Source organism: Lissotriton helveticus, chromosome 4_2 (genome assembly GCF_964261635.1).
Source record: "Lissotriton helveticus chromosome 4_2, aLisHel1.1, whole genome shotgun sequence".
NCBI classification, from domain to species: domain Eukaryota; kingdom Metazoa; phylum Chordata; class Amphibia; order Caudata; family Salamandridae; genus Lissotriton; species Lissotriton helveticus.
In genome coordinates this window covers 134,228,840-134,249,683 of record NC_136064.1, presented here as the reverse complement: position 1 = coordinate 134,249,683, position 20,844 = coordinate 134,228,840, and the positions used below count along the sequence as shown (strand labels likewise).

The 20,844-nt window shown below is 46.9% G+C and overlaps 1 protein-coding gene across 2 annotated transcripts in view; it reads left to right on the top strand.

The window, feature by feature from the left end:
* The window catches only part of LOC144752125 (histo-blood group ABO system transferase-like), a 179,470-nt gene that overhangs the window by 88,849 nt on the left and 69,777 nt on the right, over positions 1-20,844 (top strand). For both annotated transcript variants that reach the window (XM_078640070.1, XM_078640068.1), the window contains one exon: positions 2,043-2,078. In XM_078640070.1, coding sequence (XP_078496196.1) covers positions 2,043-2,078 — 36 coding nt within the window. The remainder of the gene's footprint in view (positions 1-2,042; positions 2,079-20,844) is intronic.

The window sequence follows — 20,844 nt, the reverse complement described above, 5'->3', positions numbered from 1 at the left end:
TGATGAGGGGTGTTACCCCAAAACCAGTGCCAGGATGCTTGTTTCCGGTCCAGGGAAGACATGGCTTGGCAGTTCGGGCTGGACTGTTCCCATGAGGCACAGGGTCAAGACTGATTTGCTGGCTGGGTCTGAACTGAGATGGCAAAGTGAGCTAAAGAACGATGATGGATTCAACCCAGATCTGTGACTGGGGGTGAGTGTCTGAAAAGTTTTAGCGCTCCGTCCATCATCTCCTTGTGTTTGGTTAGTCTGCACCTCTAGCCAAACATTTTATCAGAACAAACCAATTTGATCTAATCCAAAGAGAATGAGGGGAAAAATATATAGACAGCCACAGAAGACATAAATGCATGAAATTTATAAACCAAATAATCGCTTTATTATAAGCCGTCCCACTTGTTTTGGCCATAGTCCGGTCACCGCCAGGTAGTGGTTCTGTCAACTACCAGAAAGATTAACCCAAACGTATCCACAGCCAGACCAGTCATTTGAAACAAAAGAGATCCTTCCAGACATGTGAGGAATAGTTTTGGAACTTAGAGGTAAAATGGCACAACCTGTTCTATTGAACATTATGTTGAGCACGACCAGCGCGTTGCCATCTTCCTCAGAATCCTGAGGGTAGCAGTTTCAGTAATATATACTATGACGCCCCTATTTAGAGTGAGGTGCTAATTCCAATTAGGTATTTAATTAATTGGGATATGTGGTAATCCCTCTAGATTTGAATAGCCCTCAATTTAGCATCCCTGCGGACAAAAATGCAGTTACGTATGTGGAACAGCAGCTTGAGATAGATTTTTCTGTGCATCCTTCCCACCACCCATTTGTTGGTGGTAACTTCAGTGACGTTCTGCATTGATCCTGTATTATAATAAATTTGCAAAAACTATAGTAATGTGCAGTAACCCATACACAGCACATTTCCCCCATTATCACTAGCTTCTGTACGAGTCTCAGGGGCGGCCTTAGGCATGTGCAAGCTGTGCGCCTGCACAGGGCCACCAAACCACAGGGGCCGCCACGCCAGCATATATCCTTAATATAGTAATCCTCTGAGGATGGATACATATTTGGGTGGATGCCCCTGGCAGGGATTTGGGGTCCCCGCCCGGACTCCCTCTTCCGGGGTCCCCTACCTACGCTCCCTGCCCAGTCCCGCCATGAGCCTAGAGGCCCCCCCTGCGAGTCTGTCCGTGTTTTTGAATCTAAGCCATCACTGCCGACTGCTTTCAGCCCAAAGGGCATATTTATCATTGAGTTGTGTCGCTCTTGCGTCACGCAAGGGGGCGAAAGGTTGGTGGAACTACCTAGTGTGTTTCATCAGCCACACAAGGCCATCTAGAGTAACAAAACGCAACACAATTCACTGTATTGTGTTACGTGGGTGTTATCATACATCCACCGTGGATTCCCAGATATACCATTACTGGTAAACCTGGGAATACTATAACTCCCCAGGAGAGGTGTAATGAGGAGAAATATGTTTATTTTGCTAGTTCTTTCCTCTTTCTGTGTGTGCTGCGTTCTGCAGCGCACACAGAATGCAGAAAAGGCCTCCGATAATAGTCTTCCTGCGTAAAAACAATCCTGCTTACATTGCAGGCAACCTTGCACCATGGTGCAGGGATGCCTTTTGTGGTGCCAGGGTGCACATTGTGCGCCAGCACAAGGAAAGGACAGGAATGGACAGTACAACATTAAATACGGCACAGTCCTGCCCTTTCACACAGTGCAGCAAGGTGATTTGTTGCGTTGTGTGAAAGTTTGTTTACATGCCCCCACCTGCATACCCTCCCAATAATGTATGTCTCTGTCACCGAACCCTGGTATGGAGTACACTCACTTCCACACCTGCTCTACAGTCCTTTCCTTAATACCACTATATTGTTTCTTTAAGTTGTGTCGCATTAGTGAGAAATAAAAAAAATTCTAACTAAATTACATGCATAAAAACATTAATGAGATTGTAATTGCAGACCAGCGGCTGGCCACTTCTGACTAATAACCTTAAACATTCTCTTTCATATTTCTCTTTTCAGTTTTAACTATGAGAAGCCGAATATGATGCAACCTCAGTGAGTATTTCTGTGCCCTCTTAATTTACATGAATTCTAATATTTCTATATTGTGTCGCGATATAACACCTGGTTCACGGGAGGCTGGTAATATAGTGTAAGGTTCTAATTGTTAAACCTAGTCTTCTCTGACAGTTTTATGTGTTCTTATGTGTATTTGTTAGTAATGCTGCAATTACTGGTAATAGCATTATTCTGAGTCCTTCTCTTGCCGTGATGAATTAAAGTATGGGGCCCCTGTGCCTCCTTTCACCACCTTCTTCAAGCCCAAAACAAAAACCTCCACCCTCCTTATCTCCTTTCCCATACCAAGCCCATGACCACACACATTTGGACTGGCCAAAAGAGAGGGAGGGAGAGGCTAATTTATCAAGGTGAGAGAAGGACTCAGGCAATGCTATTAGCGGCAAGTAATCGCAGCATTAACCCTTTGTCCCACTCGCAATGCTACATTACAGTATGAGATGTACCTAAGCCACAAACTGGAGGAGGACAAATGTAAATCATATGCAGACAACATGTTTAATCAACACAAAAAAGAAAAAACTGTTACAACACAGTAGCCAGGACCCTGGAACCCAAAAGATCTGCTACGGTGGGTAACAAAGTAGAGGGAACTGCCACAGTGGTGGCCGGACAAATATTAATAATAAAAAAATGTATAAAGTGCCTGGTTACGCCATACCGGTGTGTCCCCGCGCTAGGGTGAGTGGAGGAAGCACAGCCGAGAAACCTCGGCCAGATAAGTAAAACATATTTAGCATGAAAACAGATGAGTTTTAAGATCCTTCCTAAACTTCAACTCGGATGATTCCAAAAGGAGGCTCTGAGGAAGTTTATTCCAACTCTGAGCCGCCAGCAGCCGAAAGGACCCACCTGCCATCCTGGCCTTCTTAACCGTAGGTACTAGCAGCAAGCCAGTCCCACTCGATCCAAGGAGCCGTGCCGGCATATAACAGGTGAGAAGATTCCTCAAATAGGAAGGGCCCGTGCCCTGGATGATGCGATGGCATGTACAAAGTGCCTTAAACATTACTCTCTTCCTTACTGGAAGCCAGTGCAGAGTGTCTCCTGCAGAAAAGCCCAGTGTACCTCAGCAATGGAAGCGGACATGCCTTTGTTGACCTCTCCTGAATCCCCAAAGGAGGTGACCAACCAAACTGCTTGTAAGCCACAAAATCAATGTTCTGATCCATCTGCTCAAGGTCTGCGTTGAAAGCAAACCCCTCTACCAATGTGACCAAACTTCACAAACAAAGAAGAAGAAACGTGAAACTCCTTCATCCGCTCCAGGTAGATCAAAACTGCCCTCTGGGGGGAGGTGGGTGGTGTGGCTGGCAGTCGAACAAAATGGCCGCCGCCTAGTGAAGCTCCGGACCTCCACAGACTTCCCCGATTATCCGATCAGTCATCCACAGTGGTAAGCGGTAACAAATACGAGGTACCGTGACCGGAGAACAGTGGGCACCGATCTAGCCAGTTGTGGTGTTCTCAGCCCTGAAACTGATCGAGGTTGACTGCCTGCAATGTTCACGGCCTGCACCCCAGTTTGGAGCCGGGGTCTCGAGTGGTTTGCTGGCCCGGGCAATCAAGAACTGTTCTCACACCTCCCCGGGTGCAGCACGATTGCATTGACGGCCCACAACAGAGTGCGTACTGGCTGGATGCGGTATTGAACACCAGGGTGGCTGACTGCCGGAGTCCCTGGTGATAAAGTATATGGCGGCATCCGATCAAAGAGTGCCGGGCCCCCGCAGGGGAAGAGAGGGAGGAGCGCCTTGACTTGCTTGGCTGGGGGTTGTGCGCAGCCTACTCCTGCACGCTAGAAAGTACAGGCTACAGAGCGCAAGACACCCTTTGTGACCCAACACTGGTCTTGACCGCATCGGCACCTTTGAAGAGAGCAGCCGTATTTTCTAACTTGATGGGCGTCACGGGTGCCATCGCGGGCACCGGCGGGGCTACTTGCATTACGGGACCGCACTCGGCTGCCGGATCTGCTGGAGGCATCATCCATGGCGGCGTTCATTTGCCATTCACTGGTTTCAATGTGTAGGAGAGAGGAACCAGTCCAACATAACCACCAGTGATGGCTTCAGTGCTCCAGGCGGCCCTCACGACCCGCTACTCACTCATGCAGCATGAGCTCCAACGTGGGCAGTAACCACACTTAAAGTGAATGTAACACCACTGCGACCAGCTTGTTGAGGAAGGCCCCGGCAGGTCCATTGAACTCGAGTGAATGCTACGCATCCCGGGACAGGGGTAGAGGCCGCTAGATACAACCTTCAGGACACCACAATACTAAGGTGCAATATTTGTGAGGTGCATGAGTAAGAAGGGCAGAAGAGTCCACCAAAGACACACTTTGCACCGTGACACCTCAGAGGATGTGTCCAGAACATGACAATAACGTAATACGATAATCATCGATGCAACTCCTGTCGTAACAGACCTCAGCCAGGCCTGTTAGTGCAAGGGGTTCGCCCTTCTGTGCACAAAGTCCTCAGACTCCAAAGGAAAAAGTTGGCACGGAAACTGGAAATACAAAACATAATGTTTATTACACCTCATGAGGTGGTGCTATAATTCAACCAGTACCCTTCAATACTGCGAGAAGTAACACAAAGGGCTACTGAACACATGGTTTATTTATACCCACACAGGGGCTCAAAAGAAGGCGGTACAAAGCATAAGAGCAAATTTTATGTCCATACAAGGTAATATCAAGAGGCACAATCGATCAGGGGGTGGAGCTATCAGTCTTGGGGTTTCGGCTAACATATTCCAATCTAAGGCTAACCATTTACAGATGTGGACCCTAACGGTCAGCAGAAAACACAGAGATGCTATTAATAGCCTGTTGCCGGGCAGATTCAAAGGCCATGAGCAGAAAGGTAGGACAATGCACATGGTCGACACGAGGTAACATGTGGCAGACAAAATGGCTGCTATAAATCAAAATGGATGCCGTCAAATGTCAAGATAAGGGTAAAACCAAGATGTCTTTTGCTAACGCTCAACTTAATCGCTGTTAATTTACGACAGACGACCCTTTAGCGTTAGCTAAAGACATACGCTCTTTTTGGGGTAATCTGTACATTCATCTCGTATATCTATACACATTATATTGGTCACTTCTTTATCCAACGCTTGTTGTGCCTTCGCAGCATTTCTTCTAGATGGTATACAAGCAGTTATACACATGGAACATAGCATTGGGCCACAATGGATACACATACAACAGGTGAAAATCACTGCAATTGCAATGCATAGAACAGTCAGTAATTTCCAACCCCAGGCAGATACCAGAGCCCAAAACCATCCAGCAAAAGTCCAGGTGCCGTTTTTCTCATGAATATCAGAAGTTTAAGAATTGCTTCATATACAGAAGGCGAGTTGTCAGGGATAAATACACAACAGCTACTTCCAATAACTTTACATGCTCCTCCTCTATCTGCTAACATGACATCTAGGACCATCCTGTTTTGAAGAGTTACAATTCTAGCAACTTGCAACTCCTCTGTAATATTTCCTAGAGCTACAGCAGTTTCATTGGTGACAGCTTCTACAACTCTAGTCAACCGTCGTATTTTCCTACTGTTTAATGCGGCACCCACAAAAGAAAACAAGCCCAAATTAAAATCAACATATTGCTGCAGACTAGTGTCTGTCTGATCTACATCATCAATCTGTATCGTACGTTTATAGCGATTCATAGAAATGTTTCTAAACAATTTGAAATCTCGATGATACGAAGCAGGTGCCAGAAAAACAGGGGGTAATAGGAAGGAAACATAACATGTGCCAGACCACCCTACAGGTAATTTATGATATCCATGACTTCCACATACTAGATATGTGTTATGTGAAGCCAGAAAAGTACTCTAATTTATTCCATCCATATTTAATACAACAACTCAATCGCTGGACCCAACTGGAATCCGTCCAGTACTTTGTACACATAAATTCGCTTTAGTCCGTGTTACAGTAATTAAAGATTCATTGCTCATAGTAGAGTCTCTTGTGTGGGTGAAAACATAAGGCGTAGAAGCATTGTCTGGTCGGTATTCTTCCCATTCCCATATAGTTCCATTCGCTTGGGGATATCCATGTTCATCTTGATAACACTCTTTATTCAAGCGAAAGAGAAGTCCACCTACTGCTGGTTTTCTGTTTGAAAAGAGAAGAGTGTACCAGGCTCGACAAGAACCATTATGCGAAAAGGGAAGTGGAATAAACGGTGTTCCACCTTTCTTCTGATGAGCTGGAAGCATACCACATATCCAGCAATTTGTAGTGTTCGTGGCATTGTGAGTGTGGTGGAGCATCTGAACAAAAGTGTTATTCAAGTAAGACTCTCGATGCTTATACTCATGATAAGGAAGAGCGAAATGCTGGTGCTCTTCCGGAATGGGAGTAGTAGGAACCACCACAAACCCACGAGCGGGAGTCACTATCTCAACGGACCAAGTGATCACTGCTATAATTGTCAAAACAACAAAAACACTTAATACTCCTAAAATCTTCTTCTTAGTAGTATTCATAGTCACAAGAGTCATCTTCAACCTAAAAAATAGAAAAAACAAAATAGTCAATGAGCTCTTTACTATGGGCAGACGTTGGTATCTTCACCACAGACCAAGACAGGTGTCACTACACTACGCAGGGCTGATCCCTCTCCCTTGTCATATTGGCTTTCCGTTTCCACTACCCAGAGCGGTTGCTCAACCAGTCTCGCAACAAAAACTATAGGAATCACTTTCTTGATCTCAAATTATATCGCGTTGCTCCAGGAGTTGTCTGGTCCGGGAAGAACTCCTCACATCCGTCAGGTGATACAGCAGGGCCTTTCTCCGTAGTCAGGATGTCTCGATGATCGGTCAACACAGCAGGTTCCACCAAGGTCGGCAAGACCTTCCGGCAATGGATGCTATGCACCCAGTTCTTCTTGTTGGTAACACGAACTGCCGTTTTCGTGGCGAGGAGTACTTGTTCCGGTCCGCGCCACCTCGGTTCCAGACTGCTTGAACTCTCGAAGACTTTCACCATCACATGGTCACCAGGACGGAGTTTATGGCCTTCACCTTGGGACTTATCGGGGAGCGCTTCTCGAACCTGTTGATGAATAGAAACCAAGCTATCAGTTAATTGTGCCAAATAGTCATTCATTAAAACACAAGGTACATCATATACAGAGCTTGGTTTCGGAACTCCCCAAATATTCATCGGCCGTCCAAATACCACCTCATACGGGGTAAAAACCGTTCTAGAATGTGGTACTGATCTGATGGATAACAATGCCAATGGCAATGCATCTGGCCAAGTCAATTTCGTGGAGGCTACGATTTTCGCGATTTTTAGCTTTAGAGTAGCATTGTACCTTTCCACCAATCCTGCTGTTTGTGGATGGAACACAACATGAAACTTCTGCTTGATTCCCAATCCTTTCAACACATACTTGATAACTTCTCCAACAAAATGAGGTCCGTTATCATTCCATAAAAGTCTGCAAACACCAAACCTCGGGAAGAACTCCTTCAGTAGCACCTTAGCAGTAGTAATCGCAGTATTGTCTTTCGTAGGGTATCCCTCAATCCATTTACTGAAAGCACAAACCACCACTAAAACATACTTTAAATTATTACACCACTCAAGCTGGATGTAGTCCATTTGTAGGACTACAAAAGGTGCAGTTGGTGTGGCAAAACCTCCAGATGGAACTCGTGTTCCTTTTCCAGGATTGTATTGCAAACAAATCAAGCAGGACTGTAAGAAAGCCTCTTTCCTTCCAGAGTAGGCCAAAATCATGTGCCACTCCGAAAGCATAGCGGCTATCCGTATAAATGTTCACGCACAACCCAGCACTGAGCTCAAATGCTCTTGTCAGAGCTATCAATTCATTTGCTTGGGCTGATTTATTTCTGTGGTATGCGAGCTGTCTCCACTACTGTTTCAAGGGTGGTAATTGCATATGCGGCTGAAGTCGTACCATCCGGTAGCTTCAGGCAGAACCCATCAACCCACAATTCACCATCCACCTCTGGAAGGGGCGTATCCTGCAAATCAATGCAACCCTTTGTCTGTTCCTCAGTCAGAAAAATACAATCATGCGTTTCTTGTGACTGAGGCTGGGTCACCGGATATGGCAGCAAAGTGGCTGGGTTCAAAGTTGCACATCTCTTCAATGTAATGTGGGGAGCTAACAATGTCAGTTCTTATCCTGTGAGACGAGCACTAGTTAAATGCTGCATCTTTGTCTGATTCAAAAGGGCATCAACAGAATGTGGTACTAACACTAACAATTTATGTGACAAAACTATTCCCTCACTCTGTTGAATTGACACTGCTGTTGCTGCAACTGAACGAAAGCATCCAGGTAATGCTCTAGCAACAGGATCAAGAACTGCTGAGAAATAGGCACACGGGCGTTGCTTATCGCCGTGTAACTGAACCAACACTGACAATGCACATCCATCTTTCTCATGTATGTAAAGTGTGAAAAGCTTCGTGTAATCTGGTGTACCTAACACTGGTGCTGAGCAAAGAGCTTGTCGTAGCTGTTGAAAATCACTTTCACATTCTTCTGTCCATGGAAGGGGTACTGGAGTATCTTTCGTCAAAAGTGCTAACAAAGGCTTAACGATATGTGAAAATCCCAAAATCCACTGTCTACAAAAGGAAGTAAGACCCAAGAATGCACGTACTCCCTTCTGTGTGGTAGGAACTGGCGTATCTAATATTGCTTGTATGCGATCTGATGTCAATGCCTGTCCCTCCTTAGACAAAAGGTGACCTAAATAGGTTACCTTTGGTCTACAATATTGCAACTTCTTTCGCGATACTTTATGATGATGTGAAGCAAGGAAAGAAAGCAAAGAGAGAGGGCATTTTTCACATTGTTCTGGGGTGTCGGCTGCCAACAAGATGTCATCGACATATTGGATGAGGGCCACACCTTCGGGTAGGACAAAAGAATCAAGTTCCCTCTTTAATGCTTGGCTGTAAATACTCGGACTCTCAGTATAGCCTTGAGGAACTCTACAAAATCGATACGATCGATTATTCAAAGTGAAACCGAACAAGTATCGGCTGTCAGGATGAATAGGGATCGAGAAGAAAGCGTTCTTCAAGTCTATAACAGTAAATGTAGTACCAGTTGGAGGAACCAAAGTAAGGAGTGTTGTAATGTCAGAAACCACAGGATACTGTGGTACTACAATTTTATTGACTTCCCTCAAATCAATAATGAATCTGTAGACTCGTGAGTCAGTGTCTCTTTTCAGAATCGGGAGAATCGGGCTATTGCAAACATTGTATGGAACTTCCTCAACAACCCCAACTCGGATAAGATCATGTACAATTCGTATGAGTGCTTCTTCTCCCTCCTGTGAAATCCTATATTGTGGCAAACGAGGTAACACAGCTCCCTCCTTAACGCTGATCTGAACCGGAGGAATTACCATCTGACCCACATCAGTGTCCGATGTGGCCCAGCGGGACTCAGGAAGAGTAGCTAATGCAACGTCTTCTTTAACAAAACAAATTCTGTCAAATTCGGAGTGATTATCATTTAAAATGACTAGTACCCCTTCAGGAGAACATCGTATTGTAGCTCTAAAGTACTTCAGCATGTCAAGGCCCACAATATTGTCTGGTGTGTTAGGGGAAAGCAAAAACAGACATGGAGCACTGAATTTATCAACATAAAATGGAAGTGGTTGTGACAATGGGCTAAGGGAAGGTTTTCCATCGAAACCTATCGAAGTAATAGTTGTGCCAGACAGGGGAGCCCTCGGAACCAATTGCTTAGACAGAGCGCTACGTGTAGCTCCTGTGTCAACCAGAAACCGATCAGTAGAACTCAAAACATGTGCTGTAACATAGGGACCCGTCTGATCTACTGGAACTTCAACTGATTCCTTACCCCATCCTAGGCAATCCTATGCATGAGCAGAATCGTACAGATCAGGCTGAACATAATCGGACATTTGATATTGATTTCGCCTATCAAAGGTGTTCTGTCTATACTGTGGACGTACATTTGTATCGGATCGAACACGATCATTTACATTTCCCCGAGCCTCTGAGAATCCTGAACCATTTCTCCCTTGGCCCCGCCCCCGAGCGTCCAATTGAGGGCGCAATAATGGGCAATTACGCATCCAATGGCAAAGCTTCTAACAATATGCACACTGGTTGATATTTAAATTCGTACGAGTGTAAGGAGTATTGAGAGATGTTCGTCCACCTCTATCATAGTTTGTATCAGGACCCCTATCATAATTTCTAGAAGGCGGGCCATATACCTGGGCCATCATAACTTTCGTTTTTAACTCTAAATTTCTTGTCCTCGTTCCCCTTTGCCTCCGCTTCTTGACGCTCATAGTATTGAGCCATCGTTAAAACAGAAGCCAGAGAGGAAGTAGTCCAAGAACTTTCACTAGCTTTTAAACGGCTGGCTATTCCTAGTAACAAATTCGTAACGTATTTATCAACAAACAAATGTCTGGCAGTATCATCTGTTAAAGACTGACCGCTAAAATCGTGGAAAGTTTCTTCAAAACGTGTAAAGAAATCCGAAACCGATTCATCAGTCTTTTGTTTACATGATGCTAAAACAGTCCAATCAATCTTTTTAGGGGGAATAATCGTTTTAAGTTTAGTCAAAATGGCTGCAGGAAGATCTAATATTAGCCGATGCGGCTTTTGGGCGGGCTCCCTATCGGTATCTAGCCGTTCAAGATCTTTCCATTCGGCACCCAAAATAACACGATCGTCAATCTTACGAACTGTCCGCCACATGTCTGGGGGTAAAATTAGACCGAAAAACAAATCTATATCGCATAAGGTCATAGTGCAAGAATTTAAGGCACCTTCAACTTCCTCGTAAAAGGCCGCTGGACTTTTACGCGGGTCAGGCAACTGATGTTTAAGCGCCATCACATCTGCTCATTCCAAGGAGTGTATACCCAATTATAAATTAAATATCCCTTAGAACCAGCTGAATTCTTATCATCATTATCACCCACCCCTTTAGGGGGAACATACAAGGGCTCGGCTTCCCACATAGGTCTCATATCGGCAGATGTTATCTTATCTGTCTCGAAGATGGAGGACTGCGGTACTCCATTCGGATTGGACTGTGGAACGTTGTCCGCATTCTTTTTCTGCTCCTTCAGCTGGGACGCCTCATTCCGCAATAAAACCAGTCGTCTAATCGCGTCTGCTACCTGAGAAAAAACAAAAGAGCCATCACGTAAAAGCTTACGATCATTCGCTATATCATTTGGTTCTAACACCAAAGAGTGTTTTCGAACCATTTCTATAACTTCGTCAGCAAATATCGCAGAAAAATATATCTGCTCCTTTTCCGACCAATCCTTCATAATAGCTAAGAGATCGGGAGCAGAATGAGTACTACGTAGTGCTTTATGAGCAGCCTGTCGTAGTTCAGACGAACGTTCAACTGATAACATGGATCGGGTATCCCGCGCTTTCTGGTGCTCTGCGTCAGAATCCTCGTCATGTCCGGACGGGGCGGACGGAACGGCATAAGGAGGTGGAGGTCGATCTAATAACAAAAAATCATCTTGCGGTTTATTAAGGACAGGGTAGAGAGGCTGTCGGACAGAATATTGGCCAGATATCTGTAATCTACGTTCCTTATCCTCTCGTTCCTGCAATTCTTTTGTTTTTTTCCTTCGTAACTCAAGCGCTTTTTCATACACACTCTTTTGCTGCTCTTTTTCTATCAACGCTTGCTCACGCTTCTCTTGCTGCCATACTTCTTTTCCCCACATTCGCAAACTCTCAAGCATATCACGCCTAGACTTTCGCTCAAACATACATTGCTCCACATACTCAACCTTTCGCACATCGAACGACCCATGCAGTGGCCACCGTAACTCAGGATCCTTCTTGGTGTATTTGTGCCACAACGTGCTGTACATTATGGCAGAAAGACCAAACTTCACATACATATCTCTATTAGGTGTCCCCTCGGGGGGAGCCGGCTGCGATTCTTCAAGTCGTAAACTGGTACCCTTACAAAAGCAGCACAACCTTCGAAGTGCGCTAAAACAGGCATGTCAAAAGAAATAGTGCAAAATATACACTATTTATAGGGAAAGAGCGCTTAAGGTACCTTCTTAGTACATTGCGCTATACAAACAAAAGTTGAGGAAAAGTCCTCGCATTACCTGCCTATATGAGTTGCAACACATATATTTCCCACATGCACATACAAATCCAAGTAGACTAGTCCATTCCCAAATAGAAATATGCCACGGTAAGCGTTTCCTAAAACTACCTTACCACTCAAGGGCATCCAAATTCCAAAACCTACAACAGGTGCCGTAAAACGGCTCTTACCAATCATAGGCTGTCCAGGTTCCAACTGCCAAGTTCTAAATTCGACCAAACGGTCACTGCACGGCAAACCAACAGAAGAGATCTCAGTCGAGGACCGGCGCCGCCTGGATGGTCGGATCAGAAAGTAGGGAAGAACCGCCTCGGGTGCCAAGACTCTGGTCTCCTCTGGCAGCGATCGCGTCCTCAGCGAGGTTCCGAACTGTCGTCACGACCAATCCTTTGGGCCCCGCTTGCCGGCGCCAATTTGTCGTAACAGACCTCAGCCAGGCCTGTTAGTGCAAGGGGTTCGCCCTTCTGTGCACAAAGTCCTCAGACTCCAAAGGAAAAAGTTGGCACGGAAACTGGAAATACAAAACATAATGTTTATTACACCTCATGAGGTGGTGCTATAATTCAACCAGTACCCTTCGATACTGTGAGAAGTAGCACAAAGGGCTACTGAACACATGGTTTATTTATACCCACACAGGGGCTCAAAAGAAGGCAGTACAAAGCATAAGAGCAAATTTTATGTCCATACAAGGCACAATCGATCAGGGGGTGGAGCTATCAGTCTTGGGGTCTCGGCTAACATATTCCAATCTAAGGCTAACCATTTACATATGTGGACCCTAACGGTCAGCAGAAAACACAGAGATGCTATTAATAGCCTGTTGCCGGGCAGATTCAAAGGCCATGAGCAGAAGGGTAGGACGACGCACATGGTCGACACGAGGTAACATGTGGCAGACAAAATGGCTGCTATAAATCAAAATGGATGCCGTCAAATGTCAAGATAACGGTAAAACCAAGATGTCTTTTGCTAACGCTCAACTTAATCGCTGTTAATTTACGACACTCCCCCCCCTCACCACAGCCTGCTAACGGGAGCGCAACGAGGAGCTACTCTAGGGGTAGGAAACCTGATTATCCTACACACTGGCAGGCAGCAGTGAGTACTACCACCTAGCTCGTCACAAATCTAACCGCTAAACTGTGACTTGGAATCATGGGAGGTAGGGGTCAGCGTGTTGTGCACCAAACCAAGCTGGACAAATACACTTGTGCCAAATCGAGCCAGGAGCTGCAGGAGCATGCTGAGATACCCACTGAGGTACACGCCGGGAAGGCGAGTGAAGAAGTCACTTTACAGGACATAAAGTCGACGCTTAACAAGGTACACTCATCCCTAGAGTCTAGAATATACACTGTCGCTACGGAACTTACGCTAATACGAGCGGATTTCCGTAAATTGAGCACCAGAGTTTTGGAAGTAGAGACAACAACAGCCAGCCTCGAGGGCTGCTCCTGGCGCAATAATATGCACATTTTAGGTGTACCAGAAGCAACAGGGGGACCAGTAGTTGGCCTTTTTGTGTAAGACCTAATAAAAAACCACTTGCAACCTCTAGGTCTTTCACAGTACTTCTCAGTCGAGAGAGCCCATCGAGTCCCAGGAGGCCGGCCCAAACCAGCTGCACCACCCAGACCTATTCTAGCCAGCATTTTCATTTTAGAGATCATGATCTCATTCTGCAGACTGCCAGAATAGCTCCTCCGGTGCAATACAAGCACAGTACAATCTTGTTCTTTCACGATTACACAGCTGCCGTAGCCAAACAGAGGCGCACCTTCCTGGCAATCAAGAAAGAACTTTGTGCTCGTGGACTCAAATACTCAATGGTATTCCCCTCGAAACTGAGAGGGGTAGCAGATGGGAAAGTGTGTTTTTTTACGTCCCCGGAGGAAGCTCAAGACTGGCTTGATGGGTGGCCCCAGGTCACCAATCGCGGAAGATCCAGAAGAGACAAAGATCCAATGGCATTAAGTGCAACACAGACACAGCAACAAGAGGAAGAAACCATGCGCGACGGCTCCAATAAAGTCAAGTAACGCACTCGAGTTCCTCTCAGAGGGTGAGAGCCTCAGACACTACCTGACGAGATAACAAGATGCTGGGGTAGCGTCGGTATGGAGGCGGCAATAACCTACTCGACACGTACGACCCAGAAAATATACGACCACTGTGCCAATCTACAAGAATATTTCCTTGGACGTTCACAGCCTGCAACACCACTTACAGCACTGCCCTCGGACAGTATACCAAGACCTTGGGAGAATCGTGATCACCACTGTGGACCCATGCACAACCGCAAGATACACCGCAACAGATAAGAAAAGGAGCTTGGTGGGCATCCCAGGGTGGACTTTCCCCCACAAAGGTATTGAACAATGGGTATTAGGCACTCTGCAAGGTTGGGGAGGCAGGTAGTTCATAAACCATCATGCAGAGAGGCAGGGAGGAGGGTGGGGCAACTGGTTTTAGTTCCTAGTCTTTGTTTGTTTGTTCTTCTTCTTTATTTGATGTTCAGGTTTATGGTACAACAGTTCAGTCTCCGTGTGAGACCGCACTTCATACGTCAGATACAATGCTCTGCTTTGAATAGTCCTACTGTCACACGTAACCACACACCGTAACCGAGTTATTTGCAAGTCCACACATGACATTAATTTCCTGGAATGTGAATGGCCTCGGAGATAAAGTAAAGAGAGGCTTAGTGCTACAATTTCCTAAACGGAGAGCGCGTGCAGTGGTGCTCCTGCAGGAAACCCGCCTAGTAAGCACCACATGTAAGGCCCTCGACAGATGGGGCTTCAAACTAATAGTGCACTCAGAATTCTCTACAGGCTCCTGAGGGGTTGGGATTCTGGTTAAGAAACAGTCCCCACTCATAGTCAAACATACATCCTCCGATGATCAAGGCCGCTTTGCAGATACTACCTGCCAATGGGGGGGAGGATGGCTCAACATAGTTACAGTGTACTTCCCCCCTGCACTTCATTAGGTAGCGCCCCCAGCGCTCGGCACATTCCTGCTCCGTCTCCCAGAGGGAGAGCTTATATTGGGAGGCGACTTTAATGCAACTCTCATCCTCATGGACTTCCTTGAGACAATAGGACTCGTTGACGTTTGGCGTTCTCACTTTCCGCACGCACGCCCTATTCACGTATCACTCAGGGTCCCATGATAGTCTTTCTGGAATAGATCACATTTTGTCATCAGCAGATGATGTAGGGAGCTTTGTGGAGATAACACACTTACCACGGGGAATTTCAGATCCTTCCCCCATATCAGCCAAATTCACGTGGTACACCTCCACACACCGTTGTATATTCCCGATCTATCCGGGCTACCTCAAAAATCCCAAAATTTGGAAAGGTTTGTCCACAGCCACGAAACACTACTTTGACGAAAATTAACCATTGGTCTCATAGCCCCTTATTCTCTGGGAAGCATACAAGACGGTCATACAAGGACAAGCTATTTCCTCAATTAAGGACTATAAAAGAGAGAAGGCACACGCGGTTTCGACCCTCGAACACGAGCTACAAACACTAGAAGCGCAACACTCCCATGACGAATCCTACATTAACACACATCTACTCCAGCTCAAAAAATCAGGAATACAAGGAATATTTGTGGGAAGATGCTAAAACCCAGCCGACAACCACACACCATACCATATAAGAAGTAGGAAATAAAGCCGTCCGGCACTGGTGTGGCTAGACAAACGGGAGCATGCGAGCCGCTGGGTGGCAGAGTTCCAGCCCGTGCCGGGTGTGGTGGTAACGGATCCCCAAGTTATAGTAGACACATTAGCGCACCACTAATCCAAGGTATATACCCCAGCAGTCTCGATAAAGCAGGAAGAGGCAGAGTTGTTTCTCAGAGATATCTCCCTCCCTACGCTATCAGAAGATGATGCCAATCTGCTGGAGTCAGAGCTCACTACTGAGGAATTAATGTTGGCAATGGGAAACATACAGTCAGGGAAAGCCCTAGGACCAAATGGTATTCTTCTTGAACTATTTAAAAAAAAGCGCAACTACGCTGACCCTCTACCAATTGAAAATGCACAACGCCTGCTTAGAAAGAGGTGAACTCCCTAAAGATCAGAGAACAGCAACGGGTGTGACCATACATAAACCAGGGAATCCAGCCCGGGACTGTGCTTCCTAAAGACCCATCAATCAATCAATCTATTTGTAGAGTGCGCTATTTACCGGTGAGGGTCTCAAGGTGCTGGGGGGGAGGGGGTTGGAGGGGTGGGAAGCTTCGCTACTGTTCGAAGAGCCAGGTCTTGAGGAGTCTTCTGAAGGCGAGTAGGTCTTCGGTCTGCCGAAGGTGGGTAGGGAGGGTGTTCCAGGTCTTGGCGGCGGGGTAGGAAAAGGATCTTCCACCTGAGGTTGTTCGTTGGATGCGGGGGACGGCGGCGAGGGCGAGGCTGGCGGAGCGGAGCTGGCGGGTCGGGGTGTGGAAGGTGAGTCTGCTGTTCAGGTAGGCTGGTCCGGTGTTGTGGAGTGCTTTGTGTGCGTGGGTGAGGAGTTTGAAGGTGATATTCTTGTCGACGGGGAGCCAGTGTAGGTTTCCCAGGTGGGGGGTGATGTGACTGCGGCGGGGGGCGTTGATGATCAGTCGGGCGGAGGCATTTTGGATGCGCTGTAGTCGTCGTAGGTGTTTGGCTGGGATTCCGGTGTAGAGTGTGTTGCCGTAGTCCAGCCTGTTGCTGACGAGGGCCTGTGTCACCGTCCTTCATGTTTCGGTCGGGATCCAGTTGTAGATCCTGAGTAGCATGCAGAGGGTGTTGTAGCAGGAGGAGGTATACATACATAGGGGGTGCCCTAAGAAGTGGGAATGGGTGTGGGGAAAGTGGAATGCCTTCAGAGGTAACATATGTGCATTGCCGACCAGCGATTTATCAATGGACAACAGTGAATGAATCAGGGACTACAGAATAACCCTACCTGTACAGACTCAATGTTATATTGTACAAGATATTGTGGAACAGCGGAGAATGCTACAATGTGAAATGATTGATGGTTTCATTGTATATTAAACCTGATGATGTTTTGTACCAATTATCAATAAAAAGATTTATTTAAAAAACTGCCCTCCGGACATCAAGAGAATGAAGGGCCACCTCCTCAGGGCTGAGGATCCGGAAAAAACACAGAAAGAATCACTTCCTGCTGGAGACCTCACCTTCAGGACAAACACAAACAAAGAGCAATCCTTTGGGGTGCAGACCAGGGTTCCAGCTGGGCAGTCCTTCTTCTCCATGTAGTTTCAGGCAGAAGATCTGAGTTGCTATGCAGCCCTCACATATTTATTCAATGATCTGGGGTGACAAGCAGGGGGCACCCCTGTCCAATGAGAGGCAGGATGCCTCCCAAAAACAGGGCAGCTTCCTCCAAAATGTGGCATATTCTTGTCCCACAAAGCACTGCACTTCAAAATTCAAGATGGAAAATTCATATCCCAGGGAGTAAGACCTTGCTAAACCAACCTACTGGTGTGGCTCATTTGCCTTAATACTTCCCTGCAGATCTCCTGCAAATTCTATTTCTGGGGCTGCCATCTGGCTGGGGGGCGCATGAAGAGGGGGTCGGCCTGGCATTCCTCACTGCCCTGCTCTCTTTGAAGCCCAGTTTGATTTACGCAGCCCCCATCCTGACCTGTTCTCTGCAGCTGTAGAGCTCCTCCACCCATCAGATAACCCCTGTCTCAATGCAGGCCACTTACCACCTCATAAAAGCAGTTTGGCTAAACCGGTTAAGGCTGACCAATCAGGCGAGACTGATGGAAGGCTGGATTTTGGCTTATTTTCTGTATTAGTTATGATAAATTCAACAGTGGCAAGTTTTGTTGAGTTTATCGTTGCCAATCTTTTAAGTCATTGAAATCTTATTTTAGCTCACTCCCATCGATAGTTGCACTGTATTGAAGTAATTCCCATGTTAGCCTATGGAGCTAAAATGCTACAATGGGGAAAATCAAATGTGGCAGTTTTTCCCTCACCAGGGCATATAAAACATCTTTTATAATGCACCTGCTTATAGTTACATGGCACCCCACCCCTGGCCACCGAGGGAAACCTTAGGGTGACTTATATGTAAAAATAAGGTAGATTACCACCTTGAAAGTATCTTTGATTTCCAAAGTCAAATTAGAGTATAATTTACTTTTAAAGACAGTCTGCAAAGCAGGGTTGCCTTTAAAAATGACAGCAGGCAACACAGCAGTGCACAATCCTGTGTGGAAAACCTACGGGGCCTCTAAACAGCCCTGCCCTATTATATAGTAGGGCAGAGCTTTCCAAACTGTGTGTACCGACACAGTACTGTGTCGCCTGCAAGTGGTGGGTGTGTCGCAGGACGAGGAACTTAGCACATAATTGCTAATTAGGAGGCATTCCTTTGAAAGAGTGTCTCGGAGTCAGCTACAGCAGCGCAGACTCCGAGACACTCTGCTCTAGGGGGGGCGGGAGATTCACAACAAAGCCCCATTAACAAGTAAATGGTCCTTTAAAGACCTGCGTAGTACTCGGGGTGCAGCTGTGTGTGCCCGGGAAGCTTGTGTGAGGTGCCAGAGGGTGACAGGCAGAGGGAGGGAGACAGTGAGATAGAGGGAGGAAGACAGGGAGAGAGAGGGAAACAGAGAGAGGGAGACAGAGACAGGGAGGGAGACAGAGGGAGGGATACAGAGGGTTTGAGATAGAGGGAAGGTTACAGAGAGAATGAAATAGAGTGAGACAGAGAGAGAGACAGACAGAGGGAGGGAGATAGAGAGAGAGAGAGGGAGACAGAAGGAGGGAGACACACAAGAGACAGACGGAGGGAGGGAGACAGCAGGAGAGAGGGAGAAAGAGACAGAGGGAGAAAGAGAGAGAGGTAGAGTAAGGGAGAGAGATAGAGAGGGAGGGAGACACGGACAGACAGAGATGCAGACAGAGACAAATAGAGGTAGAGACAGGGGCAGTCAGACAGAGGCAGAGACAGACAGAGATGGCGAGGGAGACAGAGAGGGGGAGACAGGGACAGACAGAGACAGGGATAGATAGAGGGAGGGAGAGAGAGGGAGACAGATGGAGTGAGAGAGAGTGGAAGACAGAGGGTGACAGAAGGTGAGAGACACAGGGTGGGAGACAGCGACATACAGACAGAGGGAGGGAGGTAGTCAGAAAGAGGGAGACAGACAGACAGAAGCAGACAGAGGGAGACAGACAGAGGGAGAGAGAGGGAGAGGGAGACATAGGGAGAGAGAGGGAGTGAGACAGTTACAGAGAGAGAGAGGGAGAGAGAGAGGGAGACAGACAGAGTAAGTGAGCACCCCCCCCCGAACCACCCTTAGGTAGGTTGGGCTCCCTACGCTACGTTTGCTCGCTACACTGCCTTACTGTGTCCCAAACTGATGCATCTCTAAAAAGTGTGTCCCCAACATAAAAAGCTTGGAAAGCTGTGACCTAGGGACTTATAGGTAGTGTGAATCCCCTTTGCTTTATTCTATACTAGGGACGTACATGGGTTATTATTTCCAATTGTAATGATACCTAACCACCATACACCTTTTTAATCAGAGCACTGGCCCTGGACCTGGGTAGCAGAGCCCAGGGCGCAGGCAGCGTCAGTTAGAACCTGTATCAGCCAAAAAATGGAGCTGGACAGGGCAAAAACGATGACTATCTTACAGCCGAAGATTAGAAAACCCCAACTGCATATTGTCCACCAAACCTCTCCACGGGGACCTGAACGCCTTCACAGCCTCCCACTGAATTTTAAGAGTGGCAGGACTGAGGCCCAATTGAATCCCTTCCTGAAGAAAATGAAGGACCTGAGGAGGAGAAACGGAAAGGGGAAACGGGTGTTTCCTAGCAGAGTGGTGTGGCTCACTGGTTAGAGGCGGCAGACCCGGAAGCAGAAAACGGCCCGGGACCAGGGTTCAATTCCCGACGCGGCAGGGTCTTGGACCAGGGTCAGCGGACTCGATAATTCTGACCTCGGTGCCTACTCTAACCAGGGATCACACTCGGCAACTCTGGGCATTAGCTTGCCTCATCTCCACAACGGCCCCACGCATACGCCGGGGATGCCTGGTTTCACCTTGGAGATACCCAGTAGGGACCATCTCATAGGGAAAGCCAGGACGGGTTCCCTAGCGGTCTATAGCGCAGAGATACTTCTTCGGGAGTCGATTCTAGCGCGTTAGAAACCCACAAATAATAATAATGATAATAATAGCACACAACCCTGAACATTCCTCCAGTGCCAGGCATGTGAAGACCTGGTAGACACTCTCCTGGAGGCTTGCACTGACTAAGGGCCAGATGTACGATCAAGGAATTTGCGTCTCGCAAATTACGTTGCAATAGCGACTCGCAATTTGCGAGTCACAAATTGGTATGTACAACAGTGTCTGCGACACTGATTGCAATTCCCAGTGGGGTCGCAAATCGCTTGCCTCATGCATATTCATGAGGCACTTGCAATTTGCCACCCCATTGGAAATGGCTGGCCCTCCCAGGTATGATGGCCTACTGGGCTCAGCAGACCCCCATGTCTGGGACTGCTTTTA